At 38.6% G+C, this 17611-nt stretch overlaps 1 protein-coding gene across 5 annotated transcripts in view; it reads left to right on the forward strand.

Annotated features, from left to right (window-relative positions):
- Positions 1 to 17611, forward strand: part of ZDHHC9 (zDHHC palmitoyltransferase 9) — a 99000-nt gene that overhangs the window by 17304 nt on the left and 64085 nt on the right. For all 5 annotated transcript variants that reach the window (XM_081042928.1, XM_081042926.1, XM_081042927.1 and 2 more), the window contains exon 4: positions 15775 to 15933. In XM_081042928.1, coding sequence (XP_080899054.1) covers positions 15775 to 15933 — 159 coding nt within the window. The remainder of the gene's footprint in view (positions 1 to 15774; positions 15934 to 17611) is intronic.

Consider the following 17611-nt stretch of genomic DNA (forward strand, 5'->3'; position numbering starts at 1 on the left):
TATTCATTTCTTCCAGATTGTCCAATTTGTTAGCATATAATTGTTCATAATATTTTCTCATAATACTTTGTATTTCTGTGGTGTCAGTTGTGACTTCTCCTTTTTCATATCTGATTTCATTTATGTGTCCTCTCGCTGTTTTTCTTGATGTGTCTGGCTAAAGGTGTATCAGTTTTGCTTATCTTTTCAAAGAACCTTCTGTTGCTTTCATTGATCCTTTGTGTTGTTTGTTTAGATTCCATTTCATTTATTTCCACTCTGATCTTTATTATATTTTTCCTTATAGTCAGGGCTTTGTTTGCTGTCCTTTCTCTAATTCATTTAAGTGTAAAGTTAGATTGTTTATTTCAGATATTTCTTGTTTCTTACTGTAGGCCTGTATTGCTATGAATTTTCCTCGTAGGACTGCTTTTGCTGTATCCCAGATTTTGGGTCGTTGTGTTTTCATTTTCATTTTTCTCAAGGTATCATTTATTTTTTAATTTATTTGGATGACAATTGCTAGTGAAATTACATAGATTTCAGGTGTACAATTCTGTGTTACATCATCTATAAATCCCATTGTGTGTTCACCACCCAGAGTCAGTTCTCCTTCCATCACCATATATTTGATCCTCCTTACCACTAACTCCCACCCCCCACCCCCTACACTCTGGTAACAACTAAACTATTGTCTGTGTCTATGAGTTTTTGATTCTCATTTGTTTGTCTTGTTCTTTTGTTGTTTTTGGTTCATATACCACATATAAGTGAAATCATATGGATCTCTGCTTTTTCTATCTGAATTATTTCGCTTAGCAATATACTCTCAAGATCCACCCATGTTATCACAAATGTTCCTATATCATCTTTTCTTACTGCCGAATAGTATTCCATTGTGTATATATACCACAACTTCTTTATCCATTCATCTGTTGAAGGACATTTTGGTTGTTTCCATGTCTTGGCCACCGTAAACAAAGCTGCAATGAACATTGGAGCACACGTGACTTTATGGATAAATGTTTTCAGATTTTTTGGTTAGATACCCAGGAGAGGGATTGCTGGGTCATACGGTAATTCTATTCATAATTTTTTGAGGAACCTCAACACTGCCTTCCATAATGGCTGCACCAGTCTGCATTCCCACCAACAGTGGATGAGGGTTCCTTTTTCTCCACAGCCTCTCCAACACTTGTTACTGTTTATCTTGTTGATGATAGCCATTCTGACTGGGGTGAGGTGATATCTCATTGTGATTTTTATTTGCATTTCTCTGATGATTAGCGATGCTGAGCATTTTTTCATACGTTTATTTGCAATTTGTGTGTCCTCTTTGGAGAAATGTCTCTTCAGGTCCTCTGCCCATTTTTCAATTGGGCTGTTTGCCTTTATGTTGTTGAGATTCATGAGTTCCTTGTATATTTTGGATATTAGCCCCTTATCAGAGGCACTGTTTGCAAAAATCTTCTCCCATTCAGTCAGTTGCCTCTTTATTTTGTTCATGGTTTCTTTTGCTGTACAGAAGGTTTTAAGTTTCATATAGTCCCATTTGTTTATTTTAGCTTTTACTTCCATTGCCTTTGGAGTCAAATTCAAAAAATGCTCTTTGAACCCAAGGTCCATATATTTCGTACCTATGTTTTCTTCTATGCAGTTTATTGTGTCAGGTCTTATGCTTAAGTCTTTGATCCATTTTGAATTAATTTTGGTACACGGTGACAGACAGCAGTCCAGTTTCATTCTTTTGCACATGGCTATCCAATTCTCCCAGCACCATTTATTGAAGAGGCTGTCTTTCCTCCATTGCATGTTTTTAGCTTCTTTGTCAAAAATTATCTGTCCATATTTATGTGGTTTGATTTCTGGGTTCTCAATTCTATTCCATTGGTCTATGTGTCTGTTTTTCTGTCAATAGCATGCTGTTTTGATTATTGTAGCCCTGTAGTACAAGCTAAAGTCAGGGAGTGTGATACCTCCAGTATTGTTCTTTTTTCTTAAGATTGCTTTGGCTATTCGGGGTCTTTTGTGATTCCAAACAAATCTGATGATTTTTTGTTCTATTTCTTTTAAAAATGCAATTGGGATTTTGATGAGGATTGCATTAAATCTGTATATTGCTTTGGGTAATATGGCCATTTTAACTGTATTGATTCTTCCAATCCATGAGCACGGAATGCCTTTCCATTTCTTTGTGTCTTCTTCAATTTCCTAAAAAAATGTCTTATAGTTTTCAGCATATAGGTCTTTCACATTCTTGGTTAAGTTAATTCCTAGGTATTTTATTCTTTTTGCTGCAATTGCAAAGGGAATTGTTTTTTGTATTTCATTTTCTGAGATTTCATTGTTAGTATATAGGAATGCAATGGACTTTTGTACGTTGATTTTGTAGCCAGCAACTTTACTGTATTCATTGATTGTTTCTAATAGCATTTTGATGGAGTCTTTAGGGTTTTCTATATATAGCATCATGTCATCTGCAAAGAGTGATAATTTAACTTCTTCATTCCAATTTGTATGCCTTTTATTTCTTTCTCTTGCCTGATGGCCCTGGCAAGGACTTACAACACTGTTGAAAAGCAGAGGTGATAGGGACAGCCCTGTCGTTTTCCTGAACATAGAGCAAAGGGCTTCAGTTTTTCACCATTAATTATGAGATTAGCTGAGGGCTTGTCATATATGGCCTTTATTATGTTAAGGTATTTTCCTTCTATCCCTATTTTAGTAAGTGTTTTAATCATAGATGGATGTTGTATCTTTTCAAATGCTTTTTCTGCATCAATTGATAGAATCATATGATTTTTGTCTTTTATTTTGTTTATGTGATGTATCACATTGATGGATTTGCGGATGTTGAAACATCCTTGTGCTCCTGGGATGAACCCCACTTGGTCGTGATGAATAATCGTTTTAATGCATTGTTGTATTCGATTTGCTAGAATTTTGTTTAGGATTTTTGCATCAGTATTCATCAGAGATATTGGTCTGTAGTTTTCTTTTTTTGTGTTGTCCTTACCAGGTTTGGTATCAGGGTAATGTTGGCCTCATAAAATAAGTTAGGGAGTACTGTCTCTTCTTCAATTTTTTGGAAGAGTTTGAGCAGGATTGGTATTAGATCCTGTTTGAAGGTTTGGTAGAATTCACTAGTGAAGCCATCTGGTCCTGGACTTTTGCTTTTGGGAAGGTTTTGGATGATTGATTCAATTTCGTTACTGGTGATTGGTCTGTTTAGATTTTCCAGTTCTTCATGGTTCAGACTTGGAAGGCTATATGTTTCCAAGAACTTGTCCATTTCTTCTAGGTTATTGAATTTGGTGGCATATAGTCTTTCATGGTATTCTTGGATGATCCTTTGTATTTCTGTGGCATCCGTGATAACTTCCCCTTTTTCATTTCTGATTTTGTTAGTCTTCTCTCTTCTTATCTTAGTGAGTTTAGCCAAGGGTTTGTCGATTTTGTTAATCTTTTCAAAGCACCAGCTCTTTGTCTCATTAATTTTTTCTATCGTCTTTTTGTTCTCTATTTCATTTAATTGTGCTCTGATTTTTGTTATTTCCTTTCTTCTCCTGACCTGGGTTTCACTCATTCTTCTTTTTCTAGTTGTTTAATGTGTTACATGAGGTTATTTGTTTGGGATTTTTCTTGTTTCTTGAGATAGGCCTGTAATGATATAAATTTCTCTCCTAAAACTGCTTTCGCTGCATCCCAAAAATTTCGGTAGGATGTATTTTCATTGTCATTTGTTTCTATGTATCTTTTGATCTCTCCTCTAATTTCTTCTTTGACCCAGTCATTCTTTTAAAGTATGTTGTTTTATCTCCATGTATTTGTGTTTTTTCCTGTCCTCTTTTTGCAGTGGATATCCAATGTCAAAGCCTTGTGATCAGAGAATATGCTTTTTATGACTTCAATCCTCTTTAATTTGCTGAGGCTGATTTTATGTCCTAATATATGGTCTATCTTTGGAATGTTCCATGTACACTCGAAAAGAATGTTTTAGGATGAAGTGTTTTATATATGTGAATTATGTCCATTTCATCTAATGTGTCATTTAGGGCTGCTATTTCGTTATTTATTTTCTGTTTGGATGATCTATCCACAGCTGTCAATTATGTATTTAATTCCCCTTGTATAATTGTGTTTTGGTCAATTTCTTCCTTTAGTTCTGTTAGTAGTTGCTTGGTGTATTTTGGTGCTCCCTGATTGGAGGCATAAATATTGATTACTGTTATGTCTTCTTGTTGTATTGTCCCCTTTACCATTATGAAATGTCCAGCTTTGTCGCTTGTTATCTTTTTCACCCTGAGGTCTGTTTCATCTGATGTCATTATGGCTACACCTGATTTTCTCTGGGTACCATTTGCTTTGAATGTCAATTTCCACCCTTTCACTTTGAGTCTATGCTTGTCCTTGTAGCTTAGATATGATTCTTGGAGACAGCATATGGTTGGATTTAGTTTTTTGATCCAATCTGCTACTCTGTGTCTCTTTATTGGTGAGTTCTGTCCATTTACATTTAGGTGATTATTGACACGTGAGGATTTCCTGTCATTCTATCTCTAGTTTTCTGGTAAGGCCATATCTCCGTTGTTTCTTTGCCTTTTAGTTGTTGTCTATTATTTCTCTGTGTTGGTATTCTATGATGTTTCCCTCTGTTTCTTCTTTTATTACAGTATGTATGTCAGTTTTGCATTTTTTTTCAGTGGTTTTCGTTAAGTTTATGTAAAAGAATGTTTGATATTTAGAGTATTCCATTTTCTTCAGCCCGCTTACTATCTCCATTCCCATATTTCGGTTCAGTCCTTTTCTCTTCCCCTTTTTATGTTACCACAAATTGTCCCTGTTGATGGTGGTCGAATAGTCTCCTTTAGTATTTCTTGTAGTGCAGGTCGTGTATTAGAAAATTCCCTCAGCTTCTGTATGTCTGGAAAGGTCTTTATTCCTCCTTCATATCTAAAGGATATCTTTGCTGGATATATTATTCTTGGCTCATAATTTCTCTCTTTCAATAGTTTGAATATTTGGTTCCACTTCCTCTTGTAGAGTTTCTGCTGAAAAATCTGATGATATTCTAATGGGCTTTCCTTTGTAAGTTACCGTCTTCTTTTCCCTGGCTGCCTTGACGATTCTTTCTTTGTCGTTGATTTTATACAGCTTCAATGCAATGTCCCTTGAAGAAGGCCTGTTGGAATTGAGGTAATTAGGTGTTCTATTTGCTTCTTGGATTCGAAGATCCAGTTCTGTCCACAAGTTTGGGAAGTTCTCATCAACAACTTGTTAAATATATTCTCTGTTCCCTTCTCTCTTTCTTCTCCTTCTGGTATGCCCATTATTGTTATATTGCTTTTTCTGATGGAGTCAAAAATTTCTTATAGACTTTTTTCATTTATTTTAAGTTTCAAGTCTCTTTCTTCTTCCATCCGTGTCATTTCCAGGTTTCTATCTTCGATGTCACTGATTCTTTCCTCCATCTGGTCAACTCTACTACCTAAGCTGGTTATTTCATTCTTAATTGCTTCTATTGAGTTCTTCATCTCCAGAAATTCTATTTGATTCTTTTTTAAAATTTCAAACTTTCGTAAAATGCTCATGTTGTTCTTTGATTGTGTTTTGAGTTCATTAAACCGCCTTTCTATGTTTTCTTACATATCTTTGAGTTTTTTCAGAACTGCAATCTTGAATTCTCTGTCATTTAAGTCACGTATTTCCATATCTTTCCTTTCCTTTCCTGGAGACTTTTCTCTTTCTTTCTGAGCTGTATTGTTGCCTTGGTTATTCATGGCAATTACTGATTTATTATTTCTGTACCTAGACATCTACAGGAGTTGCTTCTGCAGCAGGTTGATAGGAAGAGGTCTTTGTTTTGTTTTCCAGTACTTGTTGGTAGAATGTTTTATTTTCTCTCCGACTGCAGCCTTTTGTTTTCTCTCTCACACGGTAGTGCTATGTTTTCTCTGAACTATTCCAGCTTCTCACACAATGGGGTGATTCCCTGGGAGATGGGCTTCTCCTCTGTTAACAGTGTGCCTGGGTCACAGGGTGCAGTTTCCCGGTCGGTATGTGGAGAGCTTTTGAAGTTCCAAAGCTCTTCCTGCACCAGATTCAGAGCCCGTATGGTTCAGCATTTTTGTTTACTCCTGTAGGGATCCTCCCAGATAGGTGGGGCCAGTGGCAGGGTGAGCTGTGAGAGGTGGCCCAGAGCAATGTCTGCGACCACCACAGCCCGTCTTGCTTCCATAGCTCCCTGCCCTTTGCTGGAACTAGTTGGACTGTGAATCTGTGTCTGCGGTCCACAGTTCTCAGAACAGCAAATATTCTGTTCTTTTGATCTGACACTGCTACTGTTCCGCTTCTAGCACCAGGCAGGTCGGGGCGGGGCTAGCTCTGGGAGGGTAGGGAGGGGTCGGCTAGTCTCAGTGCCTAAGGCTTCCGTTCTCCGCTCGGCATTGAGGGCTTAAACCACCGATTTTAGCCTTCTTCCCTCAGTCTTTGCTCCGAGGTCTCTGCCGTGAGCTTTGGGTTCAGCCATTTTATATGCTGCCCCCTCAGCCCTGTGGGCCATAAGCGGAGTTCTAGCAGTCTGAGTTCTTCCCTCTCCCGCAGCTGCGGTAGTTCCGGGATGCAGTGAGCTCAGAGCACTGAGCTATGTCTGCGTCCTGCGCCCGTGCAGCTCTGTCTCCACACTTCTCCTTTTCATCCTCCTTACTTGTGCGATTCGCCCATCTTTAGGTGAATTAAGTAGTGGGCCTCTTCGTCTTGCCTGTCTGCTGTGCAGGGAGTCCTTTGTGGAGTTATTGTTGTTTGATTAGTTGTAAATTCCAGGGGAGCTTTACAGAGGCTCACCTCACACCGCCATTTTTCTCCAGCTTCATTTGTTTGCATGTGTCTGTCCAGATTTCCCAGCACCATTTATTGAATAAACTGTCTTTACCACACCGTAAATTCTTGCTTCCATTGTCATAGATTAAATGACCATATGCACATGGATTTATTGTGGGCTCTCTATTCTGTTCCATTGGTCTATGTGTCTGTTTTTATGCCAGTACCATGCTGTTTGATTCCTGTAGCCTTGTCGTATAATTTGACATCAGCCATTGTTATACCTCCTTGTTTGTTCTTATTTCTCAAGATTATCAAGGCTATCTGGGGTCTTTTATGGCTCCATATAAGTTTTAAGATTATATGTTCTATTTCTGTGAAAAATGTCCTTGGTAGTTTGATAGGAATTGCGTTGAATCTGTATATTGCGTTAGGCAGTATGGACATTTTAACTATATTATTTTTTCCTATTCATGAGCATGGTATGTGTTTCCATCTATTTGTATCTGCTTTAATTTCTTTCTTCAGTGTCTTGTAATTTTCTGTTTACACATCTTTTGCTTCTTTGGTTAAATTTATTCTTAGGTATTTTATAATCTTTGAAGCAATTGTAAAAGGGATGTTTTCTTAATTTCTCCTTCTGATATTTTATTATTGGTATATAGAAATGCAACTGATTTCTGAATATTAACTTTGTATCCCGCTACTTTACTAAATCAATTTATCAGTTCTAATATTTTGTTTTCATGAAGTCTTTAAGGATCTCTATATGTAGTATCATGTCATCTGCATATAATGACAATTTTACTTCCTCCTTACCAATTTGGATACCTTTTATTTCTTTTTCTTGTCTGATTGCTGTGGCTAGAACTTCCAGCACTATGTTGAATAGAAGTGGAGAAATTGGTCAACCTTACCTTGTTCCTGATCTTAAGGGGAATGGTGTTTAGCTTTTCCCCATTGAGTACGATGTTAACTGTGGATTTATTATATATGGTCTTTATTATGTTGAGATATGTTCTCTGTATTCCTACTTTCTTAAGAGTTTTTATCATAAATGGCTGCTGGATTTTGTCCAATGCTTTTTTTGCATCTATTGATATAATCATATGATTTTTATTTTTCATTTTGTTAATGTGGTGTGTCACATTAATTGATTAGTGGATAGTGAACCACTCTTGCATACCAGGAATGAATCCCACTTGATCGTGTTGTATGATCTTTTTGATGTATTGCTGAATTCTGTTCGCTAATATTTTGTTGAGGATTTTTGCATCTATGTTTATTAGGGATATTGGCCTGTAGTTTTCTTTTGTGTAATGTCTTTCTCTGATTTTGGGATCAGGGTTATAGTGGCCTTGTAAAAAGAGTTTGGGAACCTTTCCTCCTTCTGGATTTTTTGGAATGGTTTGAGGAGAATAGATGATAATTCTTTTTTGAATGTTTCGTAAAATTCACCTGTAAACTATCTGGTCCAGAGCTTTTGTTTGTTGGGAGCTTGTTGATTATTAATTCAATTTCCCTGGTAGTAATCAGTCTATTCAGGTTTTCCGTTTCTTCTTCAGTTAGCCTTGGAAGGTTGTATACTTCAGAAATTATCCATTTCTTCCAGATTGTCTAATTTGTTGGCGTATAGTTGCTCATAGTAATTTTTAAAGATTTTTGGTATTTGTGTGGTGTCGTCACTTCTCCTCTTTCATTTCTGATTTCATTAATTTGGATCCTCTCTCTTTTGTTCTTTGATGTGTCAGGGTAAATGTTCGTTGATTTTGTTTATCTTCTCGAAAAACCAGCTCTTGGATTCACTGATCTTTTGTACTGCTTTTTTGGTATCTATTTCATTTATTTCTGCTCTGATCTTTATTATCTCCTTTCTTGTATTCCCTTTGGGCTTATTTTGCTGTGATTTTTCCTGATTCCTTAAGTGTAAGGATAACCCATTGATTTGTGATTTTTCTTGTTTCTTTAGGAAGGCCTGCAGTGCTATGAATTTCCCTCTATGGACTACATCCCATAGATTTTGGGTCATTGTGTTTTCATTTTCATTTGTCTCAAGATGTCTTCTGATTTCTTCCTTGATTTCATTGTTGACCTATACATTATTTAGTAACATGTTATTCAGCCTCTTTGTATTTCTGTGTCTTCCAATTTTTTTCCTGTATTTGATTTCTAATTTCATAGCACTGTGGTCAGAGAAGACACTTGGTATGATTTCAGTTTTCTTAAATTTATTGAGACTTGTTTTGTGGCATAACATGTGGTCTATCTTGGAAAATGTTCCATGTGCACTTGAGAAGAATGTGTATTCTGCAGCTTTGGGGTGAAATGCTCTGAAAATATGGATTAAATCCTGCTGATCCAAAGTGTCATTTAAGCCTACTCTTTCCATATTTATTTTCCGTCTGGAGGACCTGTCCCTTGTTGTCAGTAGTGTGCTGATGTCCCCTGCTGTGATAGTGTTACTGTTGATCTCTGTCTTTATGTCAGGCAATATCTGTTTTATATATGTAGGTGCTCCTATGTTGGGTGCATAGATGTTTACTAGGGTTATGAGCTTTAATTGCTTTTGGCTTGCCAGTAGGTGGGATTGACTCCTAGGCTGACTGGTTGTGAGACTTGGCTCTGCCCACAATGAATGATCTGCTGCATGAGGGTTGACCGCTCAAATGAGGCTTGGCTTCTATGGGCTCTTGTGCCTGTAGAGAATTCCCTCTGGGTGTGTCAGTTGTAGTTCAAACCCAGTAATACTCTGGTTTGTTCTGGAGTTGGCCTTTGGGTGTATTGAATCTTGTGCTTCTTAGGCTGGGCCCTGGTGTAGGGCAATTTCAGAACAAAGCAAATAACCAAGCACAACAACAACAATAAAGAAGAAACCAAGTACACTCACATGTAGAAACAACCGATAACCCACACTCAACACAGGCAAAAATATCAAAAATGCAAAAACACAACAAGACAAAAAAAGCAGTGCCAGTCTTGGCTTAAGCCCACCAAGTAATCTCTAGGTTGTCCTATGCTGTACCAGAGAGTCCTCTGCACCTTGTGAAGGCAGAACTGGCCACCTGGTGGCCACAGTGACACTGGCACTGCAGTTCTAGATGCATGGGGCTCTGGGTTCTGGATGATAGTTTTTACAAATTCAGTGCAGTTTCTGCTCTTGCCTGCGCATATGCGCACTGAGAGTAACACAGCCAGCATTGTCCAGGTCTCCTGAGTCTTAGGGCACTTCTTTCGTGTATGAGTGTGTGTGTGTGTGTGTGTGTGTGTGTGTGTAGGGCGTGAGATTTCTGAGCTACTGAAAGCCTATAGCTGCCTCTGCCACCTGCTGTTGACCCCTAGGTGTGTCTCTGCAGTTGTAATTGTCCTGCCCTAGGCAGGCCAGAAAGGGTGGAGGCTGGGGATGGAGAAGTCTTTTCTCTCCCAGCCCAGCAGTGTCACACTCTTTCCAGTCTCTTCCCTGGGTCATAGCAGCTGCGCACCAAGTCTTCCCAGATCCTGAGAGCTACTGCTCCTCTGTAACGTGACACTACTCCTCCATTCAGGGGACAGTTTGAGTCTCTGGAAGGGCCGGGATAGGATTCCGAGAGTGGGGGGAGGGGCCCAGGTATGATGTTTACTTCCTTTGTCCTACCTAGGGCCCAGCTGGAGGTCTCAGCTGAGGTTACTGCCTGAAAAGTTGGATATGGGGCTCTCTCAGCAGGAGAGATCAGCTGTGAGACACAGGGAAAGAGTCCACCTCCTGGCTCTTGTGGTCTCTGTTCTGTCCTGGGACCCCCTGCGTCTCTGCAGCTGTGGATGCTGGCTGCGTCTCCACACTGCTCCCTTCCCTCTTCCCCTGCTCGCCCAGTTTGCCCACCTTCAAGTAATCCTCATATGAATCTCTTAGCTGTTCTGTGTGATGAGCAGAGAGTCCTTTGATGTATACATGTTCAATTTGTGGTAATTTCCGGAGGAGAACTCAAGAAGACCACCTCACTGCTGCCATTCCTATGATGTCACTTACCTCTCTCGTTTAGTTCTTTTTCAGGATTTTTCTCCTGTTCTTTAATTGGGGACACATTTATTTGTTTCCCCATTTTGGCTGACTCTTTGTGTTTGTTTCCATGTATTATGTAGATCTCCTATGTCTCCCAGGCTTGGCTGGGTGACCTTATGTAGTTGGTGCACTGTGGGACCCAGTGGCACAGTCTCTGTGGTCACCTGCGCTGGGTGCTCCAGGAGTGTCCCTTGTATGGATTTTACATGGCCTCCTATTATAGTTGAGCCTTGATTGCTATTGGCACATCAGTGGATGGGATTGACCCTTAGGCTGGCTGGCTGTGGCATTTGGCCACACCCACAGCTTACAGTCTGCTGTGTGTGTGGGCTTACCACACAGAGCAGAATTTGCCCCAGTGGGCCCTGGTGCTTGTTGAGACCACCCTTTGGTCATGCCACTTGTGGGGCTAATTGGGTGGTACTCTGCTGTGGTCTGATGCTGTCCTCCAGGTATGCTGGTTCAAGAGCCTCTTGGGAGGGGCTCCAGTGCAGGCCCAGGTCACCCACTGTCTTTGACCAACTGGGGAATAGTGGCTACAAAGTGATCCATGGTTGGTCACTGCTTGTGCTGACCTGGAGGTATGTTTTAGAGGCAACACTTCAAACCTGGGATGGCTGCCACCATTTCTGGGCCTGTAGTAGCTCCACACAAAGCCCAGGACCCATTGAGTCCTGCTGCTGCCTGCCAGCTCCCATTAGCCTCAGCTGCTTTTAGAGCCTTTTGTGTTATGAGAGTTGGATGCCCTGGGGAGTTACCGAGTCACCAGGGAGGGACACATTTTCACCACATTAATGTAGATTCTTGTTTGATGCCAATGATGGGCCTGGGGCTACTTAGCAAAATTCTCAGGGCACACTGAGGACAGATGCTGCCAACCTGGTTCCCACGGACTCCTGAGAGTTTCCCAAGAAAGAGTGCAGTGTGGGCACTGTAATCGGCTGGCTGCTCACTGAGAAAGTGCCTCAGGTGTTAAGCGAATTTGGTGGGGCTGGGTCCCAGGGATTCACCAAGGTGGAGTGAGTGGGTAGAGCAAGCGGAGTTCACCAGGCCAATACAGATTCAAAATTGGGGGCTCGCATGTGTGTGTGTGTGTGTGTGTGTGTGTGTGTGTGTGTGTGTGTATAACAGGAAAGATGGTACCCGCCTGCCCATTGCATGGGAGGAGCATTCTACACAGAGAAAATGGTGACTGCCCCCAGTTCTTGCTCTGAAGCCACACAACTCAGTCTTTCTCTCCTGAGTCTCTGATGCCTCCTGAGTCACTGTCCCTCTGCCAGAGCCCAGGGTGAGTGTCTGTGAGCAAGTGAGCTTGTGCGTGGGCCCTTTAAGAGGATGTCTGTGTCTCCCACAGTCTTGTTTCCCAGCAAAAAGATCAGAATCCCCACTGTTTTTCACAGCCAGATTTGGGGGCTCCTCTTCCTAGCCTTGTACTCAGGGCTGGGGAGCCTGGTGTGGGGCTAGAGTCCCTCACTCCTTTGAGGGTGACCTTTGTGCCTGAGATATTCGTTTCGATTCTCAACTGCCACACACAAGTGTGGGACCATCTCTTCCATGTCTCTGCCCCTCCTGCCAGTCTTGATGTGGCTTCTTTATGTCTTTAGTTATAAAAATTCTAATCAGCTAGACTTCAGATGTATCTCCAGGTTGATTGTTCCATAATTTATTTGTAATTTTATTTATTTTATTTTATTTTTTAAAAATTTTATTGGGGAGTATTGGGGAACAGTGTGTTTCTCCAGGGCCCATCAGCTCTAAGTAGTTGTCCTTCAATCTATTTGTGGAGGGCACAGCTCACTGGCACATGTGGGAATCAAACCAGCAACCCTGTCATTCAGAGCTTGTGCTCTAACCAACTGAGCCATCGGAATGCCCCTATTTGTAATTTTAATGTGGTCACGGGAGGAGGCAAGCGCAACATTTATCTACTCCACCATCTTGGATCACCTTTAATTCTTTTAGGGTGTGTGTTTGTTTGTTTTTTTGGATTTTAATATTATTTAATTAAAAACAAATCTATTTGGATTCTAATAGGTATTGCGTTACATTTACATGTTATTTTTATACTATTATTTACCTATCAAAGAAGATAGTATATCTTTCTATATTTTCAGATTGAATTTTATGCCCATTAATAAAAATTTTATAGTTTTCTTTATCTAGTTTCTGTACTTCTCATATTGAGTTTATTACTAATGTTTATATGCATAGTATTGTCAGTGAAATATTTCCTCCCATTTCCACTTGATTTCTTTTTTCCCCTCCAGCTTTGTTGAGATATAATTGACATATAACACTGTAATTTTAAGGTGTGCAACATTGATTTGATACTCTTTTAGGGTGCTTGAAAGTGTCCAAACTTTTGTATTTTTTATTTATTTTTATTTTTTTTTAATTTTAGCTGTGTTTAGCTTCTTAGTGAATTTCTTTTTGAAAAATTCTGGCCTGTTTTAGTTGGTCTATGCTGACATAGATTTGTGCACATCTGAGCTTGAACTGCTTAGGGATGGGGTGAGGATGGAAATGGTGGGAAGAAAGCAGAAGTGAGGTGTGTTGGCACAGCTGGAGTGCCTTGACTTGTCCCTTGCGCCTCACAGCAGATTGTTAACAAGGTTAGCTCTGTTTTGCCAGATCACTGGGCCTGGTGTCCAGGATTGAGCCGTCATGTTGTGATCTCTGCATTTAGCATGTTTCTCTTGATGGAAGAGTACGTTCTTGAGTTCATACATATGTTTATTTTTATCCTGGCAAGTTTTTGTCAACCTACACTTAGCATTCAGCCCTGTACAGCAAGTCCTCAGATAACATCATTTTGTTCAACATAGTTTCGTTATAATGTGGATGAGATGCCTTAAGAACTTAACTCTTATTTATATTAATTAGCCTATGGTAAACTTGGTTTCATTATACATCATTCTGCTTAACGTTGCAGAATCTGTTGATGACAATAAGTGAGGACTTACTGTATTGCGTATGCTGTGTGTGTGTGGGGGGAACAGAGAGAAGAAGATGGATGATTCCCTTGTGTCATAGCACTTCAAGGGGAGGATGAACCATGAACTCTCTCTCCCAGGTGCCCTCATATAATGCACATGGAAAAAAATATTAAGGTGACATGCTGGTGTTCATATCATTCTCTAATGAATTGCCATCCCCATCCTTTTAAGACTTTTGACACACTGCTATTGTTTGACTTCACAACATTCACCCTATTCTGCAAAAAAAAAGGAAAAACATTCCATAAGGCAGGTAGCTTAAAAACCAAAGTGAATTGAAAAGAATATTCTGTTTTTAGAATTATCCTGTACAGCGAGCGTGCAATAAGACAGGCACTCACATAGGCTGCAGATGGGCAGGCATGCAAATTTATACAATCTCTCTGGGAAGCAGTTTGGCAGTAATATTATGGGCTTTAGGTTCATACTCTTTGACCCAGTAATTCCAATTCTCTCAGGGTTTAGCTAATGGAAATAAACAGATTTAAATGAATTAATGTAGAAGGATTCTTAGTGCATCTTTTTTTTCTTTTTCTTTTCTTTTTAATATAGGCCTAGCTATTTTAATGTTGGCAACTTCAAATATTACTGCTCAGACTTCAACATATTTTTCTTTTTTATGTTTTAAAAATTAACTTTTAACACGTGGATATATTCTTGAAGAAAGGAGGAGGAGATTGGGATTGGGGTGGTGATCACAGGGTATTTAGCTTTATCGGTCATATTTTAAGTTTTTGCATGCAGCATAATTTAAATAGTAAAAATCCAGAGCCAACTTAAATGCTTAACTATATGGAATGGTTAAATAAATAATAGTACATGCATATGATGGAATATTATATTGCCAATAATAATGTTTTGAGAAAAAAATTAAACATTGGAAAATGTTTACTATATAATCTTAAGTGAAAAACACAGGATACAATGTGGTATGTATAATATCTCAAATTTTAAAAAATTGTGAATGTTTATGTGTTAAGAGAAGATAAAAGAAAATACACCAAAATGCATGAATACCCTTGAGTTGAGAGACTGTCAGTGATTTTTGTTTTTTCTTATTTATATTTTCTGCTTTTTCCAAAATTTTTATAATAAGCATGTATTACTCTTATTTTAAAATAACTGTTTTTCTGATTCTAAGTATTAGTAGTCTTTTTTTCATGCATATTCTTTATTTTTGCAAGATAATATCCTTTCATACGTCTTGCTTTTTGGCATATTTTCATTTTTCAGTATATTGTGAAAATTTCCCTGTCATCATTCGCTTGTCTAAAACATTTTAAATGGCTGTGTAATATTCCATCCTATGCATGTATCATAATTTACTTAACCAACCTCCTACTGTGACATTGAAGTTATTTTCAGTTTTTCACCATTAAAAGGTACTCTGTGACAAATATCCTCGTGTCAATATGTTTTGTACATCTCTTTGTAATTTTGATAAGTTCCTAAAAGTAGAATTTCTGGGTCATAAAATAAACACATTTAAAATTTTGGTAGCCACTGCCACATTGCTTACTGGTAATGTATAAAAATACCTTCTCCCCATCCTTGTGAGCACTGAGTATTCTTATTCTTTTTAATATTTGTTAACGTAGGTGGAAATGTTATATTTGTGTTAATTATTATTTCTTTGATTATGCCTGAAGTTGGATGTTTTCATTTCATGTTTTTTGGCCATTTTTATTTCTTCTTTTATGACTGTTTTTCTTTGTAATCATCTAAAAAACTTGAAGAAGCACTTTTTCATATGTACACAGAAGAATTGCATGGCACTCAGTGGAATTTTGGGGAGACACTGATGTTGAGAGTCTAGTCTGGAAATGCTAGTCTGGAGAAGACAGTGGGCCTAGGGATTACTCCCATTGGTTTTGGAGAGGTGGTGAGACTTTTGGCTTCAAATGATGGGAAGCAGTGATGTTAACTGTCTTTACTGATCTACAGAAGCTACCAATGGTACCGTGCCTCAGGGCCAGCGACCACCCCCTCGTATCAAGAATTTCCAGATAAACAACCAGATTGTGAAGCTGAAATACTGTTACACATGCAAGATCTTCCGACCTCCCCGTGCCTCCCACTGCAGCATCTGTGACAACTGTGTGGGTAAGTAAAAGCACTATGACTTTGTTTGGGGGAAAGGCTGAGTTGAAGAAGAGGGTCAGGGTGATTTTTCTCAAGAAAACTCAGTAGGAGTGGGAAGATAGATTTAGATAGGAAATAAGCTTTTGAACAACTGTAAATCAACTGTACTTCTGTAGATTAAATTGGAATTTAAATGTCTTCCAGTCTAAAATTAAAACACATACACACACACACACACACACACACACACACAAACACCTCTTTGGTAAATGAGGAAATAATTGACTTGTTTTTCAAATCTAGATTTTCCTCTACTAGACCTGTTTCAAGTAGAATCCTTACGTAGTGGGAGGACAACCCTAGTCCACTGGAGGGCAGCATCGGGGAAGGAAGGGCTATGTAAGAAGTAGTGGTCCAAAGAAAGTTGCTAGCTTTTGTTGAGTTCCTACTATATACTAGGCACTGTGCAAAGTACTTTCCCTTTCTCTCATTTAAGACTTGTAAGAACCCTATGAGATAGGCATTACCCCATTTTACAGATGAAGACACAAGTGAAGCACCTTTGTGTAGGTTCATAAAATTAGTAAGAGATGAAGCTGGAACAGGTCTGATTCCAAAACCCTCATTTCTTCTTTCTCTGCTGCTGCTGCAAGGATGGAGGGCATATGTATGCATAATACACGGGTCTGTGCTTCTATTTGCACGTATGTGGCTTAATTGTAATCACTTCCTAGTGTGTGCTGAGCCATGGGAAAGATCAGAAACAGGGAGTAAATATGTCTATTGGTAGGCATATATGCAATTCCTTATAGTATCAATAGGCATACTCCCAGCATTCTTTATATGTGCCATGGAACAGGCCTGAGTACATTACTTTCTTCTTATTAGCCAATACTTTAGGCAAAGGTTGAGATGTATCTTATTTTATATGGTAAAAGGCTGTATGTAGATAAGATTTTTATAAATTGAAACTGATGTGAAATGAACCAGGAAACTTGATATTTCAAGAAGGTCTGATGTGAAGGTTTTCATAAGGAATTCCCTCTCCTTATTAATATTCTTAAATATAAAGAACTAATGCAAATTCATTTTTTTAAAAAGAAACACTAACATTTCAGTAGAAATGACACTTCAGACAGTTCATAAAACAGGAAATGACACTTCAGACACTTCAGACAGTTCATAATACAGGAAATACAATTAGCTAGTTAACATGAAAAAAGTTTATCCCTATTAAAAATCAAAGAAATAAAAATTAAAACAGGATCTTTTAAATCTAGAAAATAAGCAAGGAGAACCTGATAATGCTTAGTCTTATATGGGTAGGAGGGCAAATTGGAAAACAAAAAATTGGGAAGCAACCTACTAAGATTCATAAAAGCGTTAAAACATGCATACCCTTTGATGCCAGTGATTCCCTTTCTAGGGATTTATCCTAAGAAAATAATTAGGAATGTGGTAAAAGATTTAGGTATGGAAAAATTTGCCTCAGGATTATAATAATAATAAAAAAATTTATAAACCTAATTGTCCATCAGTAGATAAATGGTCGAATAAATAGTGGGACAATAGACTTTTATGGAAAAACCTCATACCAGAAAGCAGAATGAAATAAAACAGAAGATAGGCTACATGTATAGTGTGACTTCAGTTACACATTTTAAAAATGTAAGTTTGTGTAAAGAGATATGCAAGAAAA

This window comes from Rhinolophus hipposideros (genome assembly GCF_964194185.1).
Source record: "Rhinolophus hipposideros genome assembly, chromosome: X".
Taxonomy (NCBI): Eukaryota; Metazoa; Chordata; class Mammalia; order Chiroptera; family Rhinolophidae; genus Rhinolophus; species Rhinolophus hipposideros.